The following is a 25649-nucleotide window of genomic DNA, read 5'->3' as shown; positions in this document are numbered from 1 at the left end:
ACCAGCAACAGCCCAGCAGCCATTAGCACCCCAAGCACCTGCACCTTGGCTTCTAAATACCACTCCACACTAAAAAGAACCAGGCTCCTTGGAGAAGCAGCTGATTCCTGAGGCAGGGAAATAGCAAGGTGAGCTTGAAATACTTTGTTGTGCCAGAAATAAAGGAAATGGTAAAAAAAAAAGTCTGCCTTGTTGTAAATAAATGAATAAATAAACAAGAAGAGAAAGCTTTTCTTTACAACAGAAAGCCAGCTAATAAACATAGAAGCAATGAGAGGATTAAAAAAATTTCCATTTAGCAACCATGATAACAACAATTCTGGCAAGAAAGGCCAATGGATGCCAAAACTGTCAGGTGAAAGGGGTATGAGAAAACAGATTTTTGCATAGCCTCAAAGATCACCAAACAATATCTACTAATTACAAAGGAGCAAAGTAAGGCAGGAGGTGGGACTCAACTCGGGAATTGGAACTCAGACACTGGACCAAACTGAGGACTAGCTAAAGCAGGGCGGGGCAGAAGCAGCTTTCCATAAGACACGCCCACCAGTGTGCCACACCAGTTTACTGTTGCCATGGCAACACTCAGACGTTACCGCCCCTTTCCTAGCAATTCCTGCAGAACCTGCCCCATAATTTGCATGTAATTAAAAGTGGGTATAAATGTGAGTGCAGCCCAGCCTCTGAGCTGCTGCTCTGGGCACACTGCCTCTGGGGCAGCCCTGCTCTGCAAGGAACAGTCTCTGCTGCTGTTCACAGCTGCTTCAATAAAGGTTTTGCCAACATCACCATCCTGCCCTTGAATTCCTTCCTGGGGGAAGCCAAGAGCCCTCTTGGGCTAAGCCCCCATTTTTGGGCTCATCTGCCCTGCATCAAAAGAAGAGAAATCCAGCAGACCCCACCCGACCAGGTGGTCGGTGTGACCTCCACGATGAGTACCAGGTGAATGGTCCCCATGAGGACGTGATGCTGACAGCACGGCAGCCTTTCTAAGGCATTCCTGCCAAATGCATATGCTGGATCCTGTCACAAGCAAACACCGAGCAAACCCAACAAAATGACCACCCCAAAATCTTCAAAACAGTCACAACCATGGGAATTAAGGGAAGCCCGAGGAAGTCTCCCAGATGGAAAGGCTCCAGGCAGGGTCCCAGACTGGATCCTCTTCTATCAGGGACGTTACTGGGACACCATCACCACTCAAATGTGCTCTCCCTGTGGAGGGCATATGGGAGTTCCTTGTACTATTCTTGCAACTCTTCTATAAGCTGGAAATGGAAATAGTCATTTACAATTTTAAAAAGAAAGTTAATAGGCCAGGTGCGGTGGCTCACACCTGTAATCCCAGCACTTTGGGGGGCCAAGGCAGGCGGATCACGAGGTCAGGAGATAGAGACCATCCTGGCTAACACCGTGAAGCCCTGTCTCTACTAAAAATACAAAAAATTAGCCGGGCGTGGTGGCGTGCCCCTGTAGTCCCAGCTAGTAGGGAAGCTGAGGCGGGAGAATGGAGTAAACCTGGGAGGTGGAGCTTGCAGTGAGCCGAGATTACACCACTGCACTCCAGTCTGGGTGACAGAGTGAGACTCCATGAAAAGAAAGAAAGAGAGAGAGAGAAAAAGAGAGAAGAGAGAGAGAAAGAAAGAGAGAGGAGAGAGAGAGAGAGAGAAAGAGAAAGAAAGAGAAAGGGAAAGGGAAACGGAAAGGGAGGGGAGAGGAGGGGAGGGGAGGGGACAGGAGAGGAGGGGAGGGGAGAGGAGGGGAGGGGAGGGAAGAGGAGGGAAGGGAAGGGAACAGAAGGGAAGGGAACGGGAGGGAAGGGAAGGGGAGGGGAGGGAAGTGGGGAAGGAAGGAAAGAAGGAAATAAAGAACGAACTCGCCTGACACAAAGATACTGAAAGCTACCAAAGTGTTAAAGGAATAAATTCATCCTCCCCCAAGAGAAGCAACACTAACCCCCTTTTCTTACTTTGAAAAGGGTGTCTGGTCTCTGGCTGTTGAGAGACAGCTGAGAGGGTGATAGGAGGGTGGAGAGTAATGGGATGAAAGGCAAAACACTGCCCTTGACACCTGCACCCCGTACCCACTCTCCTGAGGTGCTTTTTGGAAAATGCATGTGTGGGAGGCTCCACCCATGTCTGCTGCCTCTGAATCTCCTCCTAAGGCCTGGGCAGGGGCACCTGGAGATGGCTTCCCTCGAGACTCTGTTTGCCCCAGCGATGCCTAGCGTCCCACCTGCCCCTGTGCAACCACAAGACTTGGTGTGAATTAGAAAAAAGGGTGCTCCTTCCTTCAAGCCCTTTAATGCCACCTGCTGGACACTGGTGATACATCTACAGGACCTAAAACTATGGCAAGAGGAACGGCGCCACCTGGGGTTGTGCAATGCCCAGCACAGCAACCAGAGCAGCGGGGTCACTGCACTGCAGGGGAGCAGAACAGGTCGGCTGAGACGAACCCCCTATCACTTCTGCTTGGCTCTGTGCCCCAAACAAAATTGTTCCCAACCACACTTAGGCATTTCTCCCAAAGCATATGCCTTGTAACATGAGGTGGAGACACCACAGCCCACACAACAAAGAGTCACATCATTTCAGCTCTCACTGGGTCAGGAAGCGGGCTGCCCATCAGTAGAGAAACAACGTCTTGTCCAAACACAGGCAAACCCCCCTCGCATGGCCTGAGCCACTGGCTGCTCTGTGGCCCCGCATACCACAGTTTTCAAAGGCTGGCTGTGGTCTTCCTACTGGCCCAGCACTCGAGGCCAACGCACCTGAATGAACGCAGGAACACGGGCAGTGGACGGGCTGTAATGCAAACCAGAAAGTGGCTAGTTCGGTTTTGTTGATGTTGCGGGCTGAATTGCACCCCTACAGCATTCATGCATTGGAGTCCCCACCCCCAGTACCTCCGCATGGGGCTGTATGCGAAGAGGGTCTTTCGAGAGGTGATTAAGTTAAAATGAGGCCATTAGGGGGCCCCTAATCCCATCTGGCCTGGCTGGTATCCTTATAAGAAGAGGAGCTGGGGACACAGACACACAGAGGGATGACCCTGTGAGGATGCAGGGAAAAGGCGGTGTCTGCAAGCCAAGGAGAGAGGACTCAGGAGGAACCAGCCCTGTGCTGCCTTCGTTTGGGACTCCAGCCTCCAGAACTGTGAGATAATGAATGTCTATTGTTTGAGGAACTTTGCAGTGGCAGCCCTATGCAGCGAACACAATCACTTTGGGTCTACTAATGTGTGCTGTTCAACCTGAAATGATCACAGACAAAAGACGTCACGCTATAATTCCAAAAGGAGAGATGACTGGCATTCCCACATAAAGCTGCGGCCCTTGCCCACCTTCCCCACGGAGCCCATCGCTCTCATAACGTGATTTTTGGAAAGATGAGGTCTCTTAAAGATGTCACCTATGTCAGGAGGGCAGGATAGAGAACCTGCCAAAGTGCAGAGGGTGGGGTGCTGGTCTTGGGGCCTTCACCCATCCCCTCTCCTCTGCTCCCTGCACGTCCCTGAAGTCAGGGCTGACTGGGAAGATGGGTACTCAAGGGTCCTCATTTCCTCTGGAGGCTCACAGAGAGGATGCCTCTCTTCCTTCTCCAAACAGAACCTTGCCAGGCCAGAGGGGCTCAGAATACGAAATTGACCTCCCAGGTCAATTCAGAGCAGATCCCCTGAAAGCACAGCTCAATGCTGCGGCTCCAGACACGGGGGCCACAGAGGCTGGGCTGCTCGTGCCCAGGGGCAGACCCCGAGCCCTGGGTCCAGAGTGACATGGGGAGGGGCTCCCACGCTCCGGTCCTGCCACCTGGCAGGGACCCCAGACTCTCACACCCTGGAGGTGCTCATCTGGAAAGGTGCAGTACCTGCCAGCACCCATGTCCCACAGTGAGGCTCGGTCCCAGTTCAAAGGCTGCCAAGCACATGCCAGCACCAAGGGCCAGAACCCTGTTCACAATGCCTCCCCGGGGCCAGTGCATGCCGCCACCTGCCCAGATCTGAGGATCACCTGCCAGCATCACAGCCTGGCTCCAACACTGCCCCCACGTCCCCTGGCCAGAATGAGCCGCTCCTGGCTGGCACTGTGGAGCTCCTGGGCTCTCCACCTGGCCGCTGTTCACGCTGGCCCTTCCTGTGCTACCTGGCATTGTACTTTCTGTGACCAAGCCCAGGCTTGGACACCGTGGTCACTGCGGTGCCTGAACAGTGGTCATCTCAGTGCCTAGGCAATGGTCATCTTGGGGCCTGGACAGAGCAATCACCTCAATACCTAGATGGACAGTGATCACCTCAGCACCTGGACATGGTGGGTACCACAGTACACTAGAAAAACCTCAATCTGAAGGCAGACCACACCCCATATGGCTCCATCCCATTCTAAATGCTAACTTCTCAGTCAAGCATTGACTCCCATCTCGATCATGCAGCTCACGCCGGGCTGTACACAGTCCCACCCTGGCAGGACGGTAACCAGAAAGCTTGGACCCAGAACGACATAACGTGGGGCTCCAGCAGAGAACCTCCCACAGGGCTGGGAGGATCAGGAGCCTGTCCCCTCGCCATGGGGCCCAGAGAGGCTCAAGAGCTGAGGGCGTCCGGCCAGGGATAAGCAGGGGGCAGCCTGGAGCAGGAGGAGAGGAGAAGTCACTGTGGCCCGAAACTATTTCTTTAAGGCTGACACTCTTCATTTAAACACGATAAATAACAAACAGCAGCCAGTAACAACATTGAGACTAATGCCACACCCATCACACAACGGGAGCAAAATCAAACGCGGGGCTGGGAGCAGGTGTGGTCGGCACTCTCTGAATACAATGGATTTTTTTTTTCCCCCGTCTGAAACAGGTTCTCATTCTGGTTGCCCAGGCTGGAGTACAGTGGCACAATCTCGGCTCACTGCAGCCTCCACCTCCAGGCTCGGGGGATCCTCCCACCTCGGCCTCCCAAGTAGCTGGGATTACAGGGATGTGCCACCATGCCCTAATTTTTGTATTTTTGGTAGAGACAAGTTTTGCCATGTTGGCTGGGCTGGTTTTGAACTCCTAGGCTCAAGTGATCTGCCTGCCTCAGCCTCCCAAACTGCTGGGACTATAGTGTGAGCCCCTGTGCCCAGCCTAATGTATTATTTACTTCTAATGATGACATCAGACACGGCCACATCATGATGAGAATGACGACAATGAGGATGATGATGGGGGGACAGATGATGACAATAATGATGGGGACATTTATTGAGCACCTGGTCTATGCCGGGCACTGCAGAAAGTGCCTCACGTGAATTCTGTCATTGGCTGTCTCCAGAGCTCTACAAACTATTACTCAGCCAACCTGAGAGATTAGCACACAAACTCAGAGAGGGTGGGGCGCTTGCTCAGGTAAGCCAGCGAGCGATAAGGTGGGTTTGCAACCACAAGCTGCATAACACCTAGGCCAGAATATGGCCAACAGACAGCATGAGGAGATTTGCTCATCCCAAAGATACTGAGTCAAACTCAGAGAGGGAAGGAGGGAGCCAGGGTCTGCCCCAAGGCAGGCACCGGGGTTCAGCACGTGGAAACGCAGGGTCTGGATCCCTCGCCAAGCGGCATCCTCTCCAGGACCACACCCCCTGCGGCCAGGGCCAGCGTGCTGTGAAGTTGCACGGTGGATGTAAAAGTCTTTAGCAATTAAAAATACAGAATGAATACCCCTAAATCTGACCCCTGATGTCCTTGGGTTGTAGGAATGCATTGGGGTGTCTCTTAACTTGCTTCTTTATACTTCTTTGTATTTTCCAAGATTTCCACGATGCATGGGTAATCTTCTGGTAATCAAAAAAAAAAGGTAATTTGAATAACAACTTTTTTTTTTTTTTTTTTTTGAGATGGAGTCTTGCTCTGTCTCCCAGGCTGGAGTGCAGTGGCGTGATCTCGGCTCACTGCAAGCTCTGCCTCCCGGGTTCATGCCATTCTCCTGCCTCAGCCTCCCAAGTAGCTGGGTCTACAGGCGCCCGCCACCACGCCCGGCTAATTTTTTTTGTATTTTTAGTAGAGACAGGGTTTCACTGTGTTAGCCAGGATGGTCTCAATCTCCTGACCTCGTGATCCACCCACCTTGGCCTCCCTAAGTGCTGGGATTACAGGCGTGAGCCACCGTGCCTGGCCCGAACAACAACTTTTAAGATAATTTGCAGACAGCCTGAGCTCAAAAGGGGCTCTTCTAACATCAGCCTGTGGGGACGGGGCATATCCCCACTGTGTGAAGTGGAGGGTGGATCTGAAATGCGTCCTTAGGCTCTTCTAACATCAGCCTGTGGGGACGGGGCATATCCCCGCTGTGTGAAGTGGAGGGTGGATCTGAAATGCGCCCTTAGGTCGCATGCACCTGGCCTGAGACAACGATGGGAAAGCAGCGGCCTGGGAAACCCTGGAGTGCACCTGCAGCACCTGTGAGCAGGCCTGGCTGTGGCCGCGCAGGCTCTCCCACACGATGAACACCCAGAACCCTGGGACAGGGCTGTCCATTCTCCAGGTGCTAGAACAGAGACACAGACTTTAAATGCAAAGCCCATCAGCCTGAGAGCTCGGAGGTGCTTCTCCCGAGAAGGCAGAGCCAGGCACGGCCCAGTGAGGTCCAGGAAAACCCACCTGCCCCTGTAATTTCTTCTGCCACAAACGTGCTGTGAGTGGTTTGGATGTGAGAACCCTACAGACAGCATAGAGAACCAGGTTTCTGGTATGAGACAGGCCGGGAGTGAATCCAGCTCAGCCAACTGCTTGCTCCGTGGCCTTGGGCAAGTTACCTGCCCTCTCTGGGCCTGTGAACTCATATGAGAAACAGCAATGAGAAGTAACCAGCTCTGAGGATATAGAATCATAGTGCAATTGCAGCTCAGGACAATGAATGCCCCCAAATTGCTACGGGTCCTATACACATTTGACCATTTTTACAAAGAAAAGCCTCTGTCATGTGCCTGGAAGGGTTCGTTCACTAAAGGAAATCTGAAATTAAGTGTTCCTCTTCCAGGAGCACTCCGGTCTTAATGATGTCAGTGATAGCTCTCAAAATCAGTAGACTTTGGGCTAGGCATGGCGGCTCACTCCTGTAATCTCCGCACTTTGGGAGGTCAGGAGTTCAACACAAGCCTGGCCAACATGTTGAAACCCCGTCTCTACTAAAAATACAAAATTAGCTGGGCGTGGTGGCACACGCCTGTAATCCCAGGTACTTGGGAGGCTGAGGCAAGAGAATTGCTTGAACCTGGGAGGCGGAGGTTGCAATGAGCCAAGATTGCCCTTCACCCCAGCCTGGGCAACAGAGCAAGACTCCATCTCAAATATATATATATAATATATAATATATGTTATATATGTTATATAATATATAATATATGTTATATATGTTATATAATATATAATATGTTATATATCTTATATAATATATAATATGTTATATATCTTATATAATATATGTTATATATATTATATATGTTATATATGTTATATAAAATGTTATATAATGTATATGTTATATATGTTATATATAATATGTTATATAATATATATGTTATATGTTATATATGTTATATATAATATGTTATATTATATATGTTATATGTTATATATGTTATATGTTATATAATATGTTATATGTTATATATGTTATATAATATATAATGTTATATATGTTATATAATATATAATGTTATATATGTTATATAATATATAATGTTATATATGTTATATAATATATGTTATATAATAGTATATGTTATATATGTTATATAATATATATGTTATATGTTATATATGTTATATAATATATGTTATATAATAGTATATGTTATATATGTTATATAATATATAGTATGTTATATGTTATATAATATATAGTATGTTATATAATATGTTATATAATATATAGTATGTTATATAATATGTTACATAAGATATAGTATGTTATATGTTATATAATATATAGTATATGTTATATAATGTTATATAATATATAGTATGTTATATAATATATATGTTATATGTTATATGTTATATAATATATAATATATTTATAATATATATTATTTATAATATATATTATTTATAATATATAATTATTTATAATACATATTATATATTTATATATTATATATAATTTATTATGTAATATATAATTCTATAATATATAATAAATATAAATATATATAATTATATATAATAATATACATATCAGTAAACTTGGAGTTAAGCAGATGATTCTCCATAATGTTGAGTGGGCCCCATCCAATCAGTTGAATGCCTTAAGACTGAGGTCCCCTGAGAAGGATGAGATTCTGCTAGAGATGGACTTGAGACCCGCAGTGTGGCATTTACCAGGCCCCTTGGCAGGGTAAATGTGAGCGCTGATGAGGATGATCTGGGAGGCAGGCGGCACTGTCCACTGCTCCTGCAGGCCCGTGCAGGGCACCTGCACCCATCCCTTATCTCCTCCATCCCTTATCATCTGATAGGCACAAGGGCCTTGCAGATGAACGAGACGAGGCTCGCAAAGGCAAAGTTGCTTCACATTATCACTGAGATTCTTCAGCAGGGGAGGAAATGGCTTTCCGGGCCTTTCCTGAACAGGCAGGAGACCACCAGAGGGCAGTGAACACACCTGGCTGGCTTTCCAAACCCTGCTCCACATTTTCCAAGCTGAGGTGGGAGCAGGTGCACCGCCCCAGAGCTCAAGCCTCCAAGGTACCAGTGCAGCTGCACAAGCTCAGGCCCCGGGACCCAGATGGCCGGGTGGCGCTGGGACAGCCAGGCTCTGAATGCAAGCGCAGGGCCTCAGGGACGGAACCTGGCCCCTTGCAGGCCAGGAGTCACAGCTGAGAGCTGCAGTGAGTGACTGATGGCCAGGGCTCCTGCCAGCCTCTACCGTCACCTCCATCCCAGGGCTGGCTGGAGAGATGGGCCCGGAGACATTTGCCTGGAAAAAGGAAACAAGGAGGGGTGTGGGAGGGGAAAGGATGGAGCTCCAGGAATCCCCAAAGTTGAGACACAGGGGCTATTCTGGCAAAAGGGCTGGCGGCTGGATTCGGGGCTCTGTGAACTACTCCACATTTAAGGAGGTTTTAGCCTGCGATCACACCTTCAGAGCTCAACAGGAAAACAGCAATGCAACCAGAGCACTGTGATGTCTAAAGGGAGGACATGTCTGAAAAACACAAATTCAAGCAGGCATTCTCACAGAGAACAAGCGAGCTTCGGGTCCCATACACATTTAGCTGGGTTTTTTTTTTTTTTTTTTTTGGAGTTTTGCTCTTATTGTCCAGGCTGAAGTGCAGTGGCACGATATCGGCTCGCTACAACCTCTGCCTGCTGGGTTCAAGTGGTTTTCATGCCTCAGCCGCTCGAGTAGCTGGAATTACGGGCACGTACCACCACACTTGGCTAATTTTTGTATTTTTAGTAGAGACAGGGTTTCACCATGTTGGCCAGGCTGGTCTCGAACTCCTGGCCTCAGGTGATCCACCTGCCTCAGCCTCCCAAAGTGCTGGGATTACAGGCGTGAGCCACCGCACCTGGCCGCATTTGACTATTTTTACAAAGAGACGCCTCTGTCCTGTGCCTGGAGGGCTCATTCACTAAAGGAAACCTGATTTTAAACATTCCTCTTCCGGGGGCACTCCTGTCTTCACGAAGTCAGTGACTGCTTTCAAAACCAGTAGACTAAGTCGATGATTCTCCATAATGTGGGTGGGCCCCATCCAATCAGTTGGAGGCCTCAAGAGAAAAAAGACTGAGGTCCCCTGAGGAGGAAGATATTCTGCCAGAGACAAACAGGATCCATGCAGCGGCATCAACTCTTCCTGGGTCTCCAGCCTGCCCTGCAGATTTTGGACTTGCAGCTCCACGACTGCATGAGCCAATTCTTCAAAATACTATTTTAAAAAATTCTGTATCTGTACACACACACACACGCACGCACGCACGCATGTGCACACCCTATTGGTTCTGTTTCTCTGGAGAACCCATCACCCCCGAACACACAAACAACATTGAGTGGTTTCTATGGTGTCATCCAGCGACATCAAATGATAGTTCTGTTCACGTGAATCACCGACTTTGAGTTGACTGAGAACAAGACACATAACTCATCCTCCATTTGGCCAGGTGGGAGGGACATCTCCAACGTCCATGTCTCTTGGAGACTCACAACTCAGCCTTGTCCCCTGGGACCGGCAGCTGTTAGGCAGAGACCCTGTGAGACTCGAGAAGGACGTGGGTGTTCAGGGTTCCACGACTCCTGCCCCTCGCCCAGCCATGTCTGCTGGTAGAAATGTCCCGTGGGTGACCGCACCACCCCACCAGGGGCTGCCCCTCGTCCTGAACTTGACCTTGTGGGTGACTGCACCACCCCACCAGGGGCCTCCCCTCATCCTGAACTTGACCTTGTGGATGACTGCACCACCCCACCAGGGGCTGCCCCTCGTCCTGAACTTGACCTTGTGAGTGACTGCACCACCCCACCAGGGGCCTCCCCTCATCCTGAACTTGACCTTGTGAGTGACTGCACCACCCCACCAGGGGCCTCCCCTCATCCTGAACTTGACCTTGTGGGTGACTGCACCACCCCACCAGGGGCCGCCCCTCATCCTGAACTTGACCTTGACCTCAAATCAGCCTAGTGAGTTTTAAAAACCAAGCTCGTTAGTGCTTTGGCAGTCCCAGGAACTGCCCTTTTCCAAGCAGGTCACCTTGGAAGCTTGGGAGAGCTCCCAACACAGCTGAGATTCTCCTTCGGGAGCTGCCTCTTCCACATCCTCAACAGGAGCCGAAACTCAAGCCACGCAGACGGGCTTGGCCTCGAAAACACCAGCACAGAGATGACAGCCAAGCACAGCAAGGAGACAAGAGGGGCGGACAAACGGGGTTGTGTCTCAGGGTGTGAGTATCTGCATGGCCACTGCGTTAGCCCAAGAGGCCCCAGTGCCCAGAAACACGGAACACTGTCAGGCCTGCTCAGAAGCATGTCCACACACATACGGGACCTGTATGTATGTGTGTGTGTGCAATTTATGTTCGTCTTTCTGTCTCATGTCTGGTTTCCCCCTACGGGAACACCAGGGGCTTGCATCAGGCATTTCTGTTCACTGCTGCAGGCTGTGTGTTCACGACACCGAGACATGTGGCTGGGGCTCACACCCAGTAGACGACGTTTGCGGCTGAATGAGCACTAGCAGTGGGTGGGGTCTGTGGTGCAGCCGGAATGCCTGGAAGTGGGTCGGGTGTGAAGAGGCGAGCGTGGTCAGGCCAGGAGACCTCTTGGGACCCCCCGAAACAGCTCAGACACAAATGAGGAGGGGGCCAGGGGAATGAGCATGGCCAGGGTCAGATGCTGTGGAGAGGCTCAGAAGGGCCAGCCTAACACACAGCCGAGGGATGGCAGGGCCGTCTGAGGCTGGAACTGTTGGTTGACAAAGGGAGAAGAGGTCAGGGGGAGGAAGGAAGAGGGAGCAAGGACAGAAACACTGGTGAGTTTCCACCAGGGACAAAGCGAGGGCAGGGCAGGAGACTGAGGCAGGGAAGCAGCTCCCCCAACCCAAAAACCTCCAGTGCTCTGCAAGAATTCATCTGCGGCTTCTACATTCAGGATATATCGCCAGGGTTCTCCAGAGACACAGAACGTGTGTGTGTGTGTGTTTATCTCCTGTTGCTTCTACATTCAGGGTATATCAGCCAGGGTTCTCCAGAGAAACAGAACCTGTGTGTGTGTGTGTGTGTGTGTGTGTGTGTGTGTCTGTGTACATATATACATTTATATGTTATATATGTATATGCACGCAGAGAATTTTTAAAAGTTTAAAGTTTAAAATAGACACATAAAATTAAAGATAGAAATATTTTAGAGTTGGCTCATGCAATCACGGAGGCTGTAAGTCTGAAATCTGCAGGGCAGGCTGGAGACCCAGGGCAGAGTTCAGCGGGAATCTGGAGTCTTTTTCTGGCAGAATTCCTTCTTTCTTGGGATCTCAGTCTTTTTTCTCTTAAGGCCTTCAACTCATTGGATGGGGCCCACCCACATTATGGAAGGTCATTGGCTTAACTCAAAGTCCACTGATTTAAATGTTAATCCCATCTTAAAAAACACCTTCTCAGCAACATCTACAATATTGTTTGATCAAATATCTAGGAGCTACAGACTAGCCAAGTTGACACATAAAATTAATGATCACAGGGGAAAATTATTTTCCTTTTTCATAAAGAAAAGCACAAGAATGACAAGAAATCTCACGCGGGTGCATGGAAGAGGACTTCCACAGACGGGTCATTACTGGTCCCTGCCAGAGGGCTTGGGTGTGGCCGGGGGCTGCCCTGAGCAGCCCCACAGATCCCTACTCACCCCTCAGGAGGAACAGGGGCTTCTCCAGGCTGCAGGGCCGACAATGAACCAGAACTGACCTAGCACAAGAAAGCCCAGGGAGGGTGGGGCCTGCTGGCAGCCCCGCTGCCCACTCTGACCACAGTGGGCAGAGTGCATAACCTCCCTTACAGGTGTGTAAGGTGGCGATGGCAGAGGAGAACACACAGGTAGCCAGAGAAACCATGGCAGTCACTGTGTAGAGGACCAAGCAAGAAACCGGCTCAGGGCCCTGTGTCCTTGAACTCCCCTTGCTGTTCCAGAGCCTCCTCTTGACCTCCTGGGTAGACAGGTGCTATCAGCTCTCCCAGACCCACCTTACCCCTCTGCCTGGAGACCCTGGCCTCCAGCCTGCACCACAGCACTCCCTCACTGTCCTCCAACTCTGGCAGGGCTCAGCCAAGAGAAGAGAGGCAAGTGTTCCTTCCCTGAGTCCTCCCTGACATGGGCCTGCAGGCTCCCTCCTCATCCCCGGCTCTCCTGCCCCCGGGAGCACCATCTCCCCTCCCTGCCCATTAGCTCACAGGTGCTGATGGCTCCCCAAGACTGCTCTTCTACGGGGTCCTCAGCCTTTAACCCCATCCACACCTCTACCTGATCAGGTAAAGACTTTTCACTGGAGACAGCAGGTGAAGTCTGTTTCTTGCCAAGACCAGGCTGACCTACCTCCTAACCCAACTGTTGCAAGGTTGGGCCTGAAAAACACGCCCCTCGTGCGTGCAAATCAGGCCTTCCTGGGGTTCACCTGTGCTCAGAAAACACCGGTGCTTTCTGGTATCCTGCCCTGTCAGGACGGTGGGAACTTGGAGAGAGCAGGGCTCCTGGGAAGGCGGCGTCCACCCCGTAACTGCAGGGCACTCCTGCTGTGCAGAAACTCAGCAGCCTTGCCTCATCTTCCAGTTTCTCCAGGGAAGTCAGAAATGTCTATTTCTATGCAAATGTGTCTGTTTTCAAATACTGACGTTCACATTTTAAAATAATTTTTAATTCACATATTTTCAGGAACTCTGGGCAGGCCAAACAAAATACCTGAAGGCAGGATCTAACCTTTGGGCCACTCTGCTTATCTGCGGGATCGGAGGAGAAGGGGAGGTCAGTTCGTGGGTACAACAGAGTGGAGAAGCGGGCCCACGTACCTGGTGGATCTCGTGCCAGCCATTCTCATCTTTGCAGCACACAGTGGCGTGTTCGTGCAGGAGAAGCTCACAGCAGTAGGGATCACCTCCGACGATGGCCGTGTGATATAGCGGGGTGAGGCCGTAACTGTCTTTATAATCTGGGGATGCACCAAGCTCTAAAAGGGTCTAGGAAAAAGAAATCGAAAGCCGTCGTTATTGGTCTTTTGACCCCTTTTGCAGAGTGAGGCGATCCAGAAAGCAGCACCAGGACCACCCTCCCCCAGGTCAAGGCAACCCACACCCTGAGTACCCAGTGCTTCTCCTGGGCTCCCCAGAATTAAGAAGGGTATAACCTGGCCGGGTGTGGTGGCTGACGCCTATGATCCCAGCACTTTGGGAGGCTGAGGCAGGTGGATCGCCTGAGGTCAGGAGTTCAAGACCAGCCTGGCCAACATGGCAAAACCCTGTCTCTACGAAAAATACAAAAAAAAAAAAAAATAGCCAGCGTGGTGGCAGGTGTCTGTAATCCCAGCTACTTGGGAGGCTGAGACAGGAGAATTGCTTGAACCTGGGAGGTAGAGGTTGCAATGAGCCGAGATTGCACCACTGCACTCCAGCCTGGGCAACAAGAGAAAAGCTCAGTCTCAAAAAAAAAAAAAAAAAAAAAAAGGCGGGGGAGGGCAGGTATAACTTTAGACAGCAACATTTCTAGTTCTGAAATAGCAAACAGTGCCCAGAAATGCAGGGCAGGCTGACATTTGGGAGACGAGGAGACCTGCAGCACTCAGACCCTTCCTCGGCCTGGTCAACATTTTGTGCCAGTGGTGTGGCACGGGCAGCAATACAATGACAGCAACATTTGCGGGAGAGAGAAAAGGTGCACGGTTTAACCTACATGCCCAGTGGAAAACCACCTCATTCCGCATGCTGAGGGTGGCGAACCTAGCAAGCACCGCATCTTCAAGAACGCTCCTGATTTCCGAGGAAGCCAATGGGGACGGTGTGGCTCTGCGTCCCCACCCAAAATTCAATTCAAATTGTAACCCCCAGTGCTGGAGGCGGGGCCTGGCGGGAGGTGATGGGTCATGGGGGTGGATTCTCAGGAATGGCTTAACACCACCCACTCAGCGCTGCTTTCGTGATAGTGAGTGAGGGCTCATGAGAGCTACTGTTTAAAAGTGTGGCATCTCCTCCCTCTCTGTCTTCCTCCCACTCGGGTCATGGGAACTGCCTGCTCCCGCTTCACCTTCCACCATGATTGGAAGCTTCCTGAGGCCTCCCCGGAAGCAGAAGCTGCTCTGCTTCCTGTACAGCCGGCAGAATCATGAGCCAATGAAACCTCTTCTTATAAATTACTCTGATCTCACATTTCTTTATTGCAATGCAGGAACAGACTCACACACCAACAGAAGGGGTGCAGCTGAAATGAAGTGAAAGTCCTGAGACTTTAGCGAGAGCGAGGTCCCCATCTTGGGGGTCGACCTGCAGCGGCACGTCCCATCCCTGCTGGTGTGGGCTCTGGTGGAGAATGCCTGGCATGCACCACCCTGTCCAGAGGCGCCATGGCTGCAGTGTGAGGCAGGGGCACGGAGCAGTAAGACAGCAGCAGGGGAAGGTGAGGCGTGGAACCCACAACAGGGCAGGCTCCCCCGGACCCGCCACAGGGTGCTGGGGGTATCTACCATGTGGCTCTGTGTCCCCTCCCAAATCTCAATTCGAATTGTAACCCCCAATCCTGGGGGTGGGGCCTGGTGAGAGGTGATGGGTCATGGGGGCGGATTCTCAGTCATGGCTTAACGCCGCCCCCTCGGTGCTGCTCTCATGATCATGAGTGAGTCTTCCTGTGGATGGGGTTGGGGTTCACCACTGGCCTTACGGGTTGAAAAGACAAGTCCCTTGACTGAATAGAAGGTGAAAGATGACTTCTCGGGAACCATAAATTCTGAAAGCATCAACACCCAGGAGAGAGAACAGGAAAACCTGAAACCTGGCTTCACTTCCAAGCTCCGGTCGGAACACTGTGCACAGACCCCCTAGGGTGGTCCGGAACACTGTGCACAGACCCCCTAGGGTGGGCCGGAACACTGTGCACGGACCCCCTAGGGTGGGCCGGAACACTGTGCACGGACCCCCTAGGGTGGGCCGGAACACTGTGCACGGACCCCCTAGGGTGGGCCGGAACACTGTGCACGGACCCCCTAGGGTGGGCCGGAACACTGTGCACGGACCCCCTAGGGTGGGCCGGAACACTGTGCACGGACCCCCTAGGGTGGGCCGGAACACTGTGCACGGACCCCCTAGGGTGGGCCGGAACACTGTGCACGGACCCCCTAGGGTGGGCCGGAACACTGTGCACGGACCCCCTAGGGTGGGCCGGAACACTGTGCACGGACCCCCTAGGGTGGGCCGGAACACTGTGCACGGACCCCCTAGGGTGGGCCGGAACACTGTGCACGGACCCCCTAGGGTGGGCCGGAACACTGTGCACGGACCCCCTAGGGTGGGCCGGAACACTGTGCACGGACCCCCTAGGGTGGGCCGGAACACTGTGCACGGACCCCCTAGGGTGGGCCGGAACACTGTGCACGGACCCCCTAGGGTGGGCCGGAACACTGTGCACGGATTCCTAGGGTGGGCCGGAACACTGTGCACGGATTCCTAGGGTGGGCCGGAACACTGTACACGGACCCCCTAGGATGGGCACTGTGGGGATAGGATGGGGCAGCTGCGCGGAATCAGAGCAGAGGGTGGCACCCATGTAAGATGGGCCCGGGTTTACCTTCAGGGCAACCTGGTTCCTCGCTCTGGCAGCTTTGTGCAGGGCTGTCATCCCATCTTTGGCACGGAAGTCCAGGTGAGCTCCGCCATTTCTGAGAGCTTTGATGACCTCCACAGAGTCGTCCAGCTGGGCGGCTAAGGTCAGGGGGGTCTCTGAGGAACCCAAACACACACGCTTTAGAACCAACATTTGTCACACTGCTCACACAGCTATATTCAGATGCCCAAAACTAAGCTGAAAGAACTGACTCCCCTCCTCCACCTCCAGGGTGTTCACAGCTCCCACCACCTGCGAACCCCAAGAGTCCTGGCGGGCAGCGAGGCTCAGGTACCCCCATGCAATACAGTGACACGCAGGGCCACGCGCACATCACAGGAGCAGGCACCCCCGTGCGATGCAGTGACACGCGCACATCACAGGAGCAGGCACCCCCGTGCGATGCAGTGACACGCGCACATCACAGGAGTAGGCACCCCCGTGCGATGCAGTGACACGCAGGCCCACGCGCACATCACAGGAGTAGGTACCCCCGTGCAATGCAGTGACACGCGCACATCACAGGAGTAGGTACCCCCGTGCAATGCAGTGACACGCGCACATCACAGGAGCAGGCACCCCCGTGCAATGCAGTGACACGCGCACATCACAGGAGTAGGTACCCCCGTGCAATGCAGTGACACGCGCACATCACAGGAGCAGGCACCCCCGTGCGATGCAGTGACACGCGCACATCACAGGAGCAGGCACCCCCGTGCGATGCAGTGACACGCGCACATCACAGGAGCAGGCACCCCCGTGCGATGCAGTGACACGCGCACATCACAGGAGTAGGTACCCCCGTGCAATGCAGTGACACGCGCACATCACAGGAGCAGGCACCCCCGTGCGATGCAGTGACACGCGCACATCACAGGAGCAGGCACCCCCGTGCGATGCAGTGACACGCGCACATCACAGGAGTAGGTACCCCCGTGCAATGCAGTGACACGCGCACATCACAGGAGTAGGCACCCCCGTGCGATGCAGTGACACGCAGGCCCACGCATACATCACAGCGGTGGCAGAGGCAAGGATTCAACAGGACTGCTGTGTGGGCCACAGTCCAAGAGGCTGCCCCACTGCCCTTCCCTCCAAGTACACAGAATCCTGTGGTACCATCTGGGTGCTTCCCGTACAGGAGTGACAGACTAAAGTCCTCATTAGAGATGGGAAAGGCAGACACCCACCTTTCCTCATTCAATGTCACATTTACGGGCATCGGGAGATGCCAGCCATGGGCTACAGGGGCACAAACACAAATGAGACATGAAGTCCGTGCCCCCTGGAGCTCCCGATCTGGGTAAGTGGAAACCTTCATTAATGCGGCGCAGGATGACCCAGGAGGCAGGGCAGGGGCCCAGCAGACAGAAGGATGCTGTCTGCCTTTGTAGGGACAAGGGTCCCGTGCAGATGACCCTGGGCCAGTCTGCAGCTGAGCACGGCTAAGGACGTCAGTATCTATTACAACAAATCTTTCCGTCCACTCTTCATCTTTCTAATATGCCCACCAAGGCTACTGCTAAGCAAGAGGAACTATTTTGAGTTCCTCTTTTGAGAGTTCCTCATTTGAGAGGCTTTTAACGTTCCAGAAAAGTGCACAGAGTACCAGGACAACACACAAGTTCCCATGACCCAGAAACACCAACAGTGAATATTCACTGGGTCTCGAAGCACATTCCAGTGATAGAAGACTTCGGATGCCTTCCACGGGGTGCGTGTCTTGCTGACCCCTCACCCCATCCCATCACCCTCCATCCCAGAAAGGGCACCTGCCTCGCGAGTGTGCACTGACTATTCCCATCTATTTTTAATTCTGATGTTTACTTATCCATAAATGGGTACCCTCCTGAGGACTTTTAACATTCACCCTAGGAACCATTCTGCAGCTTGGCACTTCATGGTGAGATGCACAGGCTTAACCCCTCCATGTCAGGAGTGTGCCGTGTGCACACATGCCAGCATCTTCATTCATCCTGTGTCCATGTGAAAAGCAGGCTTCCTGTCTTCCCCATCTAGGATGCCGTGCATAGACATGCCAGCATCTTCATTCATCCTGTCTCCATGTGAAAAGCAGTCTTCTTGTCTTTCCCAACTAGGAACGATGCTCTCATGAACGAATGCCGTTTGCACATGACTCTGTTGTATACCCTCCTGATGCAGAAGTTTTAAAGAAAAATAGAAATTTTCTGGGACTAAGGGACTTCAGTGGCAGTGGGGGATGTTTCTTGCACAGAAAACAGCTACAAGGCAAGGAAGGCTCAGCAAGGGGTGTGGGGATTGAGACCAGTTGGAACATGGACAGAGTTCCACATGTGCACAGAGAGGTGGAAATGGGGCAGACGCCAGAGAAAAACAAACTCAAGGGGTGACCCCTGCCTGCTAGAGAGAGGAACAGTCAGCCCCTCTTCCTCTGCCTCTTCCCCGGTGGCATCCAGGCTGAAGCACGAGTGTCCAAGGGCATCTGAGGAGTTTATTCCTTGGAGCGAAAAGCCCACCAAGGGAGAGTGGACAGTCAGGGAAGTGACTGATCCTCAAAGGGCACGAAAAGACTGGGGCTGTCAGGAGCCACCATTATGGATGCTGAACATTGAAATCTTACAGCAACTTAATGAGTGTGTGACTCTCATTCGGGGCAAGGTTAGCCTTCAAAACAGGATTTTCTTTCCCATTTGACTGTTCCCACATGTCCAAAGCAGACTTTTTAAAAGATATTTTAAATTAACATGTAATTTTCATAGCTGACAACCTCAGCTGTTCCATTTTATAAATGAGAATGCTGTCTCAGAGAGAGCTAGTGGCAAGCGGTAAAATCAGAACAGAGGCTTGAATCCTTACTTTTGACTCAGAATTACAGATGCCTGCAGCCAAGCCACATCCTGTTGGTCAGTGCCGGGCAGTTAAAGGTAGCTGCGTAAAGGCACCGGTGGAGAAAATGATCCTACTCTGTTCATGGCTGTGTCTCACGTGCAGGATGGGGAGCTCTGGTCCTTGGGTGACTTCCAGGGCCATCCAATGACAAGTGGCAGCCTTCTCAAGGGTTCCGGAATCCCTCCTCAAGTGATGTTCCAGACTTGCATGTTCACCTCTGGCCAGGACCCACCCTGGGGAGGTCAGGAGACCCCCTCTTCCCATCCTGGCTTAGCTGCCACATTTGCCAAGAGCACATCTGCTGAGGTTCCACATTTGGGACTGATGGAATCACTCCCGAGAAGATGCTAGTTGATCAGGTATAAACCAGTGACAGATATCACAGCGCTGCCTGGGCTGCGCACCCAGTGACTGCACTATCACTCCCCTGATGAGCTTGGGAACTGCACAGTTATCTGGCACCATGATTCTTAAGACTATTCCTCAGGTTTTGCATTTTGAAATTTCTTTAGTTTTAAAAGTAGACTGGAACCTCAACAAGCATAACCTCAGAGTGGCCCCAGTTTCCCTCAACGTGAACAACGGATGGGAGTACAAACACCTGTAATATTTTGAGATAACCTCAGAGACATGCAGACCCTCCAACTAGAAGCTGCCCAGTAGCCTGTTGGCTCCAGGGATGAGCAGGATGTGCTTCGAAAGGGTGAGAAGTGGGGGCTCCTGGAAGCACAGCAGGAGGGCACTAGCCACGGCTGTTTGTCCTGACACTGGGAGGTGGCACAGCAATGGGGGTGGGGTGGGGTCAGGAGGCAGGAGGAGTGTTAAGTGTTTAAGACAGCTGCTGCTACCCAGCAGGCACAGGGCAGTGCAGGCTGGAGCATGTGTACGCCAGTGCCTGTGTGTGCATGGCTGTGTGTATGCCTGTGTGTGCGTGTGCATGCCTGTGTGCCTGTGTGTGCATGTGTGTGTGCCTGTGTGTGCCTGTGTGTACGTGCCTGTGTATGCACGCCTGTGTGTATGTGTACATGCCTGTGTGCATGCCTGTATATGTACATGCTTGTGTATGTGCATGCCTCTGTGTGTGCATGCCTCTGTGTGCATGTGTGCACACCCGTGTGTGTGCTCCTAGGTGCATCCTAGTGTCCAAGATCAATGGGCTGCAAAAATCAAACGACTGGGCAAGCGATTCTTCCTATGAGGGGAAGTGACTGGTGTCAACAAAACCCAGCTCTTTCCCTGAAGGGCTGGGTGGCCTCCAGCAGGTTTTTTAGAAGATGACAGTTCAAGCTGGGGATGCTCATAAGGAAACCACGATGTGAGAGAAGACCACAGACGTATCACAGGTGTAGGAATCAACCTCACTGAAAGGGATGGGGAATGAACTGCTGACCTCGGTAGCTCCAGACATGAGTGGAGTCTGTAAGACCAAAGGCAAAAGGAACAGAATAAATAAAGCTGGGTTATAAGTCAACCAGAAAGTGAGCATAGCCACACTGATAGAAATAAGCAAGGGATTCACAAGTGAATAGGAGGAAGGGGCCAATCTTGCAATGCAGACAAACTCCGAGCAATTCGCATCACTTCTCTGTCCTCAGGGGGTGACGCGTAGCCCGCACCACCCCCCACCCCAATCCCCTTATGCGTGGGCTGTGCACAGTGGCCTCCTTCTGAGAGCGTAGTGTGGGAAATGGAAAAACAGGAACGTCTCTCCGTGGGGAAACCTGATGGACACGAGCTCAGCCAGGAGATGGGGGCAGCATCGCCCACGATGAGCCACACCAACAGGATAGGCCCTCAGCAGCAGGCGATGAGAAAGGCTCTGTGCTCTTCCTCCTCACACCCACAGCCCCTAATCGTGAAAACACCAGATGGATCCCAATAAGGGGCACCCTACAAGCACCTGACCAGTCCTCCTCTGAAACTGTCCAGGTCATCACCAACAGGGAGAGCCTGGGAAACGGTCACCGCCCAGAGGTGCCCAGGGAGTCGGACGAGGGAATGCCTTGTGGGAAGCCGGGTGGGGCCTGGGGACAGGAAAGGACCAGCAGGTAAATGCTTATGAGAGAAGAAAAAGGTGTGGACTTCGGTTAATAATAATGCATCAATATTGGTTCTCTAACTGTGAGAAGCATACCATAAGACTTCCACTCAGAAGGATACCGGAGTAAGATGCTGATAAGGGGGGAAGCTGGGTATAGGATATATGGAAACTCTGTGTACTATCTTTGCACTTATTCTGTAAATCTAGAACTGTTCTAAAATGAAAAGTTTGTTTAAAAATGCCTCCTGGCTATTGTGCGGGTTAACAGATTTAATGTAAAAAATGCTGCTGCTCAGAGAGGCAGAAAATGTTTGTGAAAAGCATATAAAGTACTTGTAGCCAAAATATACAGAGAACGCTTAAAACTCAACAAGAAAGCAAACCACCCAATTAAAAAGGGGACAAAATATTTAAATGGATACCTCACAACAGAAGATATTCAGATGGCAAACACACACATGAGAAGATGCTCCACACCATATGTCATTACGGAATTGTGAATTAAAACTATAGTTAGAGGCTGTGTTCAGTGGCTCATGTCTGCAATTGCAGCACTTTGATCCTCCAAGGCAGGAGGATCATTTGAGCTCAGGAGTTCAAGACCTGCCAGGGTAACATGAGGCCTCGCCTCTACTAAAAATTTAAAAATTTGCCAGGCATAGTGGCATACACATGTAGTCCCAGCTACTCAGGAGGCTGAAGCAGGAGGATCACTTGAACCCAGAAGGTGGTTTGCAGTGAACCATGATCACACCACTGCACTCCAGCCTGGGAGACAGAGTAAGACCCTGTCTCAAAATAAAAAAAATTTAAAAATTAAAGAAAAGATACCTCAACACAATTGTCAGAATGATGAAAATCTAGAACACTGACAACATCGAATGCTGGTGAGGATGTGGAGCAACAGGAACTCTCATCATTGCCGGTAGGAGTGCAAAATGGCACAGTCACTTTGGAAGACAGTTTGGCGAGTTGACACAAAACTAAATATGCACTTACTCCACAATCCAGCAACCCAGCTCCTAGGTGTCTCCCTGAATTAGCTGAAAACTTACGTCCACAAGGAAATCTGAATGTTAGTGTTTACAGCAGCTTTATTCATCATTGCCAAAAACGGCAAATAATCCAGAGGTCCTTCAGTAGCTGAGTGGATAAATTATCCGTTGCACATGCAGATAGCGAGATGTTGTTCAACACTAAAGAGAGACAAGCTGTCAAGCCACAACACAATACAAAGGAAGCTTAAATGCATATTGCCAAATGAATGAAGCCAATCTGAAAAGGCTGCATGCTGTGTGATTCCAACTCGATGACATTCTAGAAAAGGCAAAACTACAGAGCCAGTGATTGGCTGGGCACGGTGGTTCACACCTGTAATCCCAGCATATTGGGAGGCCAAGGCGGGCATATCATGAAGTCAGGAGATCGAGACCATCCTGGTTAACACGGTGAAACCCCGTCTCTACTAAAAATACAAAAATTATTCGGGCATGGTGGTACATGCCTGTAGTCCCAGCTACTCAGGAGGCTGAGGCAGGATAATTGCTTGAACCTGGGAGGCGGAGGTTGCAGTGAGCTGAGATCACGCCACTGCACTCCAGCCTGGGTGACACAGCAAGACTCTGTCTCCAAAAAAAAATGAAGAAAAAGAAAAGATCAGTGGTTGTGAGGGGTTAGAGGGCAAGGGAGGGATGGATGGGTGGAGCACAGAGGAGTTTTAGGGCAAGGAAGCTTTGCTGTGTGATTCTGTAATGGTGGGTACAGGACAAGATGCATCTGTCCAAACCCACAACATGAGCAGCACCAAGAACGGACCCTCATGCAAACTATGGACTTCAGTTATTGTAACAAATGCCCTAAAGCAGTGCATGCTGTCAATAACAGGGGAGCTGGAAGTGAAAATGCATAGGGGAAAACTCTGTGCCTTCTGCCTGGTTTTTCTGTTGACCTAAAACTGGGCTCTGTCCCTGACCCCAAGACAGGCTCCTGCGGACACTGGCCCCTGCCCCCGTGTCACCCCCACCCACGCCACTCCCTCTGCCGCATTTTCCTTACTGAAGCACGGCACCTCGCTCCATCTAAGAGCCACCTGTATTCCCTTTCGGAACATGGCAGGGTGTACGTAAGAAAAACCCTGAAAGAATGAGACACTGTATTTGAAATAATTGGACCCTTAAAAACAGGTCTCTTTTTATGAGGAACTGTACCGAACAAACCAAAGGCACCCAGATATATTCACCGGTAGCAAAGGGAGTTATTTACTCGAAGTCTTCCAGCTCCTTCACTGGCACTGAGTAATTTCTGCACCTCTCACCCTCTGCAGACGGAGGTTTACAAGGTTCCAGAACCATATTCTCTTGAATTGCCTCACATTCCCGGGTGCCGTTAGTTCTGGGGAATCGCACTGGGTGATTCATTCAGGGGCCAAAGTGAGACTGCAGAGCATGAACCATCAGTCACTGCATGCATCAAACAAGCCCCTTCTGCTCTTCAGGACGATGTTCTGAAGGTGCTCAGTGCACCAGGACCCAGAATGTCCTCGAGGCCTCCTAACTGGGTGCTGCGGGAGCTGGGAAGGGGCTCCCCGTGACACAGCTACAGCAGCAAGAAGCGGGAGCCAGGGCTGGGGGCGGCCGAACTGGAGGAGCTCAGCCTGGTATGCAATGAGTACACCCCGGCCCTAGAAACAGATTCAGTAACTGGATCTCATCAGTGAGGTCCAGACATATCACAGGTGCTCTGCAGAATCTGGCTCCATAAAGGAACCATCTCTTTTTGACTTCTCATCCAGATACTACAAGAGTCAAAAGGCAGTTCTAGCTTTATTAACCAGACCTCTTTTGTGGTGCCTGAGGCTTCTCTCAAATTTGGAGACAACAGTGCAAGATAAAAGGGTCAACCTAAGTTTTGTTCAAATTGCCAGGTTCACTTCCTGTTCGGGGCTTGGAAACACAGCTGGTCTCATCTCAGAGGTTCCAACCAAAGCAGGAGACGAGGCCTGAGACTCTGCTGGGGGACGTCTTTATTTATTTATTTTTTTTAACACTACTTTCATCATCGTTACTTAATAAAATTTACATTTAGAACAGGTACCAGATGGTCGCCTGCAATCACACAGGCTGTTTTGTTTCCATTGACAGGTCGTTCCACTGGGATTTAATTATCTCAGGCCAGAGGGCTGCTTCCCTCCGCTCTGACCCCATGTCCAGCCCCAAAACAGGGACGCAGGGCCCAGGTCTGCAGTGCCCGGGACTGAGCATGGCGGCATTTCCTGAGCTTAGCAAAAAGCCTGCTTTCAACTCTAGGCACAGACTCTGCTGCCCTCTGGGTGGCTTTGAGAAGTCACCAGACTCACTGTGGAGAGGCTAAAATATGGGATGGGAACATGCCCAGGCTGCTGCCGACAACCAGGAGGAAAGTGGGAATATGAACAGCTTGTCCCCGACCTGGGCCTGCCTAGGTCATCCACGTCCAGCCAGGCCGGCTCATGCCAAGAGACCTCTGTTCGTCCCACTGCCTTTTCCCCCAGGAGTTGAGAGTAGGGACCCCCGAGGGCAAGCAGAGCCCAGGCTCTGCCTCTGCCCTCCCTGATGACTCAGCGACTGGCCTAGACTGGGCTGTGGTAACAAGATCCCAGAGGCTAGGTGGCTTAGAAGTGACAGACACGCATTGCTCACGGTTTTGGAGGCCGGAAGTCCAAGATCAAGGTGCTGGCAGATTTGGCGTGTGTCTACCTGGTTCACAGAGGGCACCTTCTTGCTATGGCCTCACCTCACAAGGTGGAAGGGGTGAGGGAGCTCTCTCGGCCCTCTCTTGTAAGGGCACTAATCCCACTCACGAAGGCTCAGCCTCCAGGAGCCCATCACCTGCTGAAGGCCCCACCCTCCTAATACTATCACCTAGGGGGTAAGGGTTCAACAGACATCAGCCCTAGCGGCCACCCAGCTGGGCTCTCAGAGCTTCAGATTCCTCCCAGGACAGTGGTGCCTGCAGGGGACCCCCCTTGATTACAGAGCTGAGGCCTGGCAAGGCCCTGTGTGCTGCTGGAGCACAGCAGGTCACCAATAGACTGCAGCTATTACTCTTTAAGTGCCCTTATTACTGGTAGGGTGGGTGACAGTGCCAGTCTCCCTGGGACCAACAGGCTTCCCAGGATATGAGGCATTTTGTGCTAAAACCAGGGCAGTCCCAGGAAAACCGGACACACTGGTCACCTTGCCTGTTTCCTGGAGGCAGCCCGCCAAAGCCAACTCTGTGTTTCTCCCTCTGCATCCAAAACTAGGAGAAAACAACATTGACTGAGCTGCCGTAGTTGACGCTGATGACAGGAACATTCTGGAAACTCTATTAAAGGTGACGCATACCCCATATGCTTAACCACTGATATGGTTTGGATGGGTGTCCTGCCCAATCTCGTGTG

General features: G+C 51.4%; 1 protein-coding gene across 3 annotated transcripts in view; it reads right to left on the bottom strand.

The window, feature by feature from the left end:
- SHANK2 (SH3 and multiple ankyrin repeat domains 2) overlaps nt 1-25649 on the bottom strand; it is a 694542-nt gene that overhangs the window by 521350 nt on the left and 147543 nt on the right. For all 3 annotated transcript variants that reach the window (XM_054524157.1, XM_054524158.1, XM_054524159.1), the window contains 2 exons: nt 16282-16433; nt 13521-13688 (listed from right to left, as the gene is read on the bottom strand). In XM_054524157.1, coding sequence (XP_054380132.1) covers nt 13521-13688; nt 16282-16433 — 320 coding nt within the window. The remainder of the gene's footprint in view (nt 1-13520; nt 13689-16281; nt 16434-25649) is intronic.

Source organism: Pongo abelii, chromosome 9, assembly GCF_028885655.2.
Source record: "Pongo abelii isolate AG06213 chromosome 9, NHGRI_mPonAbe1-v2.0_pri, whole genome shotgun sequence".
Lineage (NCBI taxonomy): Eukaryota > Metazoa > Chordata > Mammalia > Primates > Hominidae > Pongo > Pongo abelii.
This window is presented reverse-complemented; position numbering and strand designations above follow the sequence as displayed.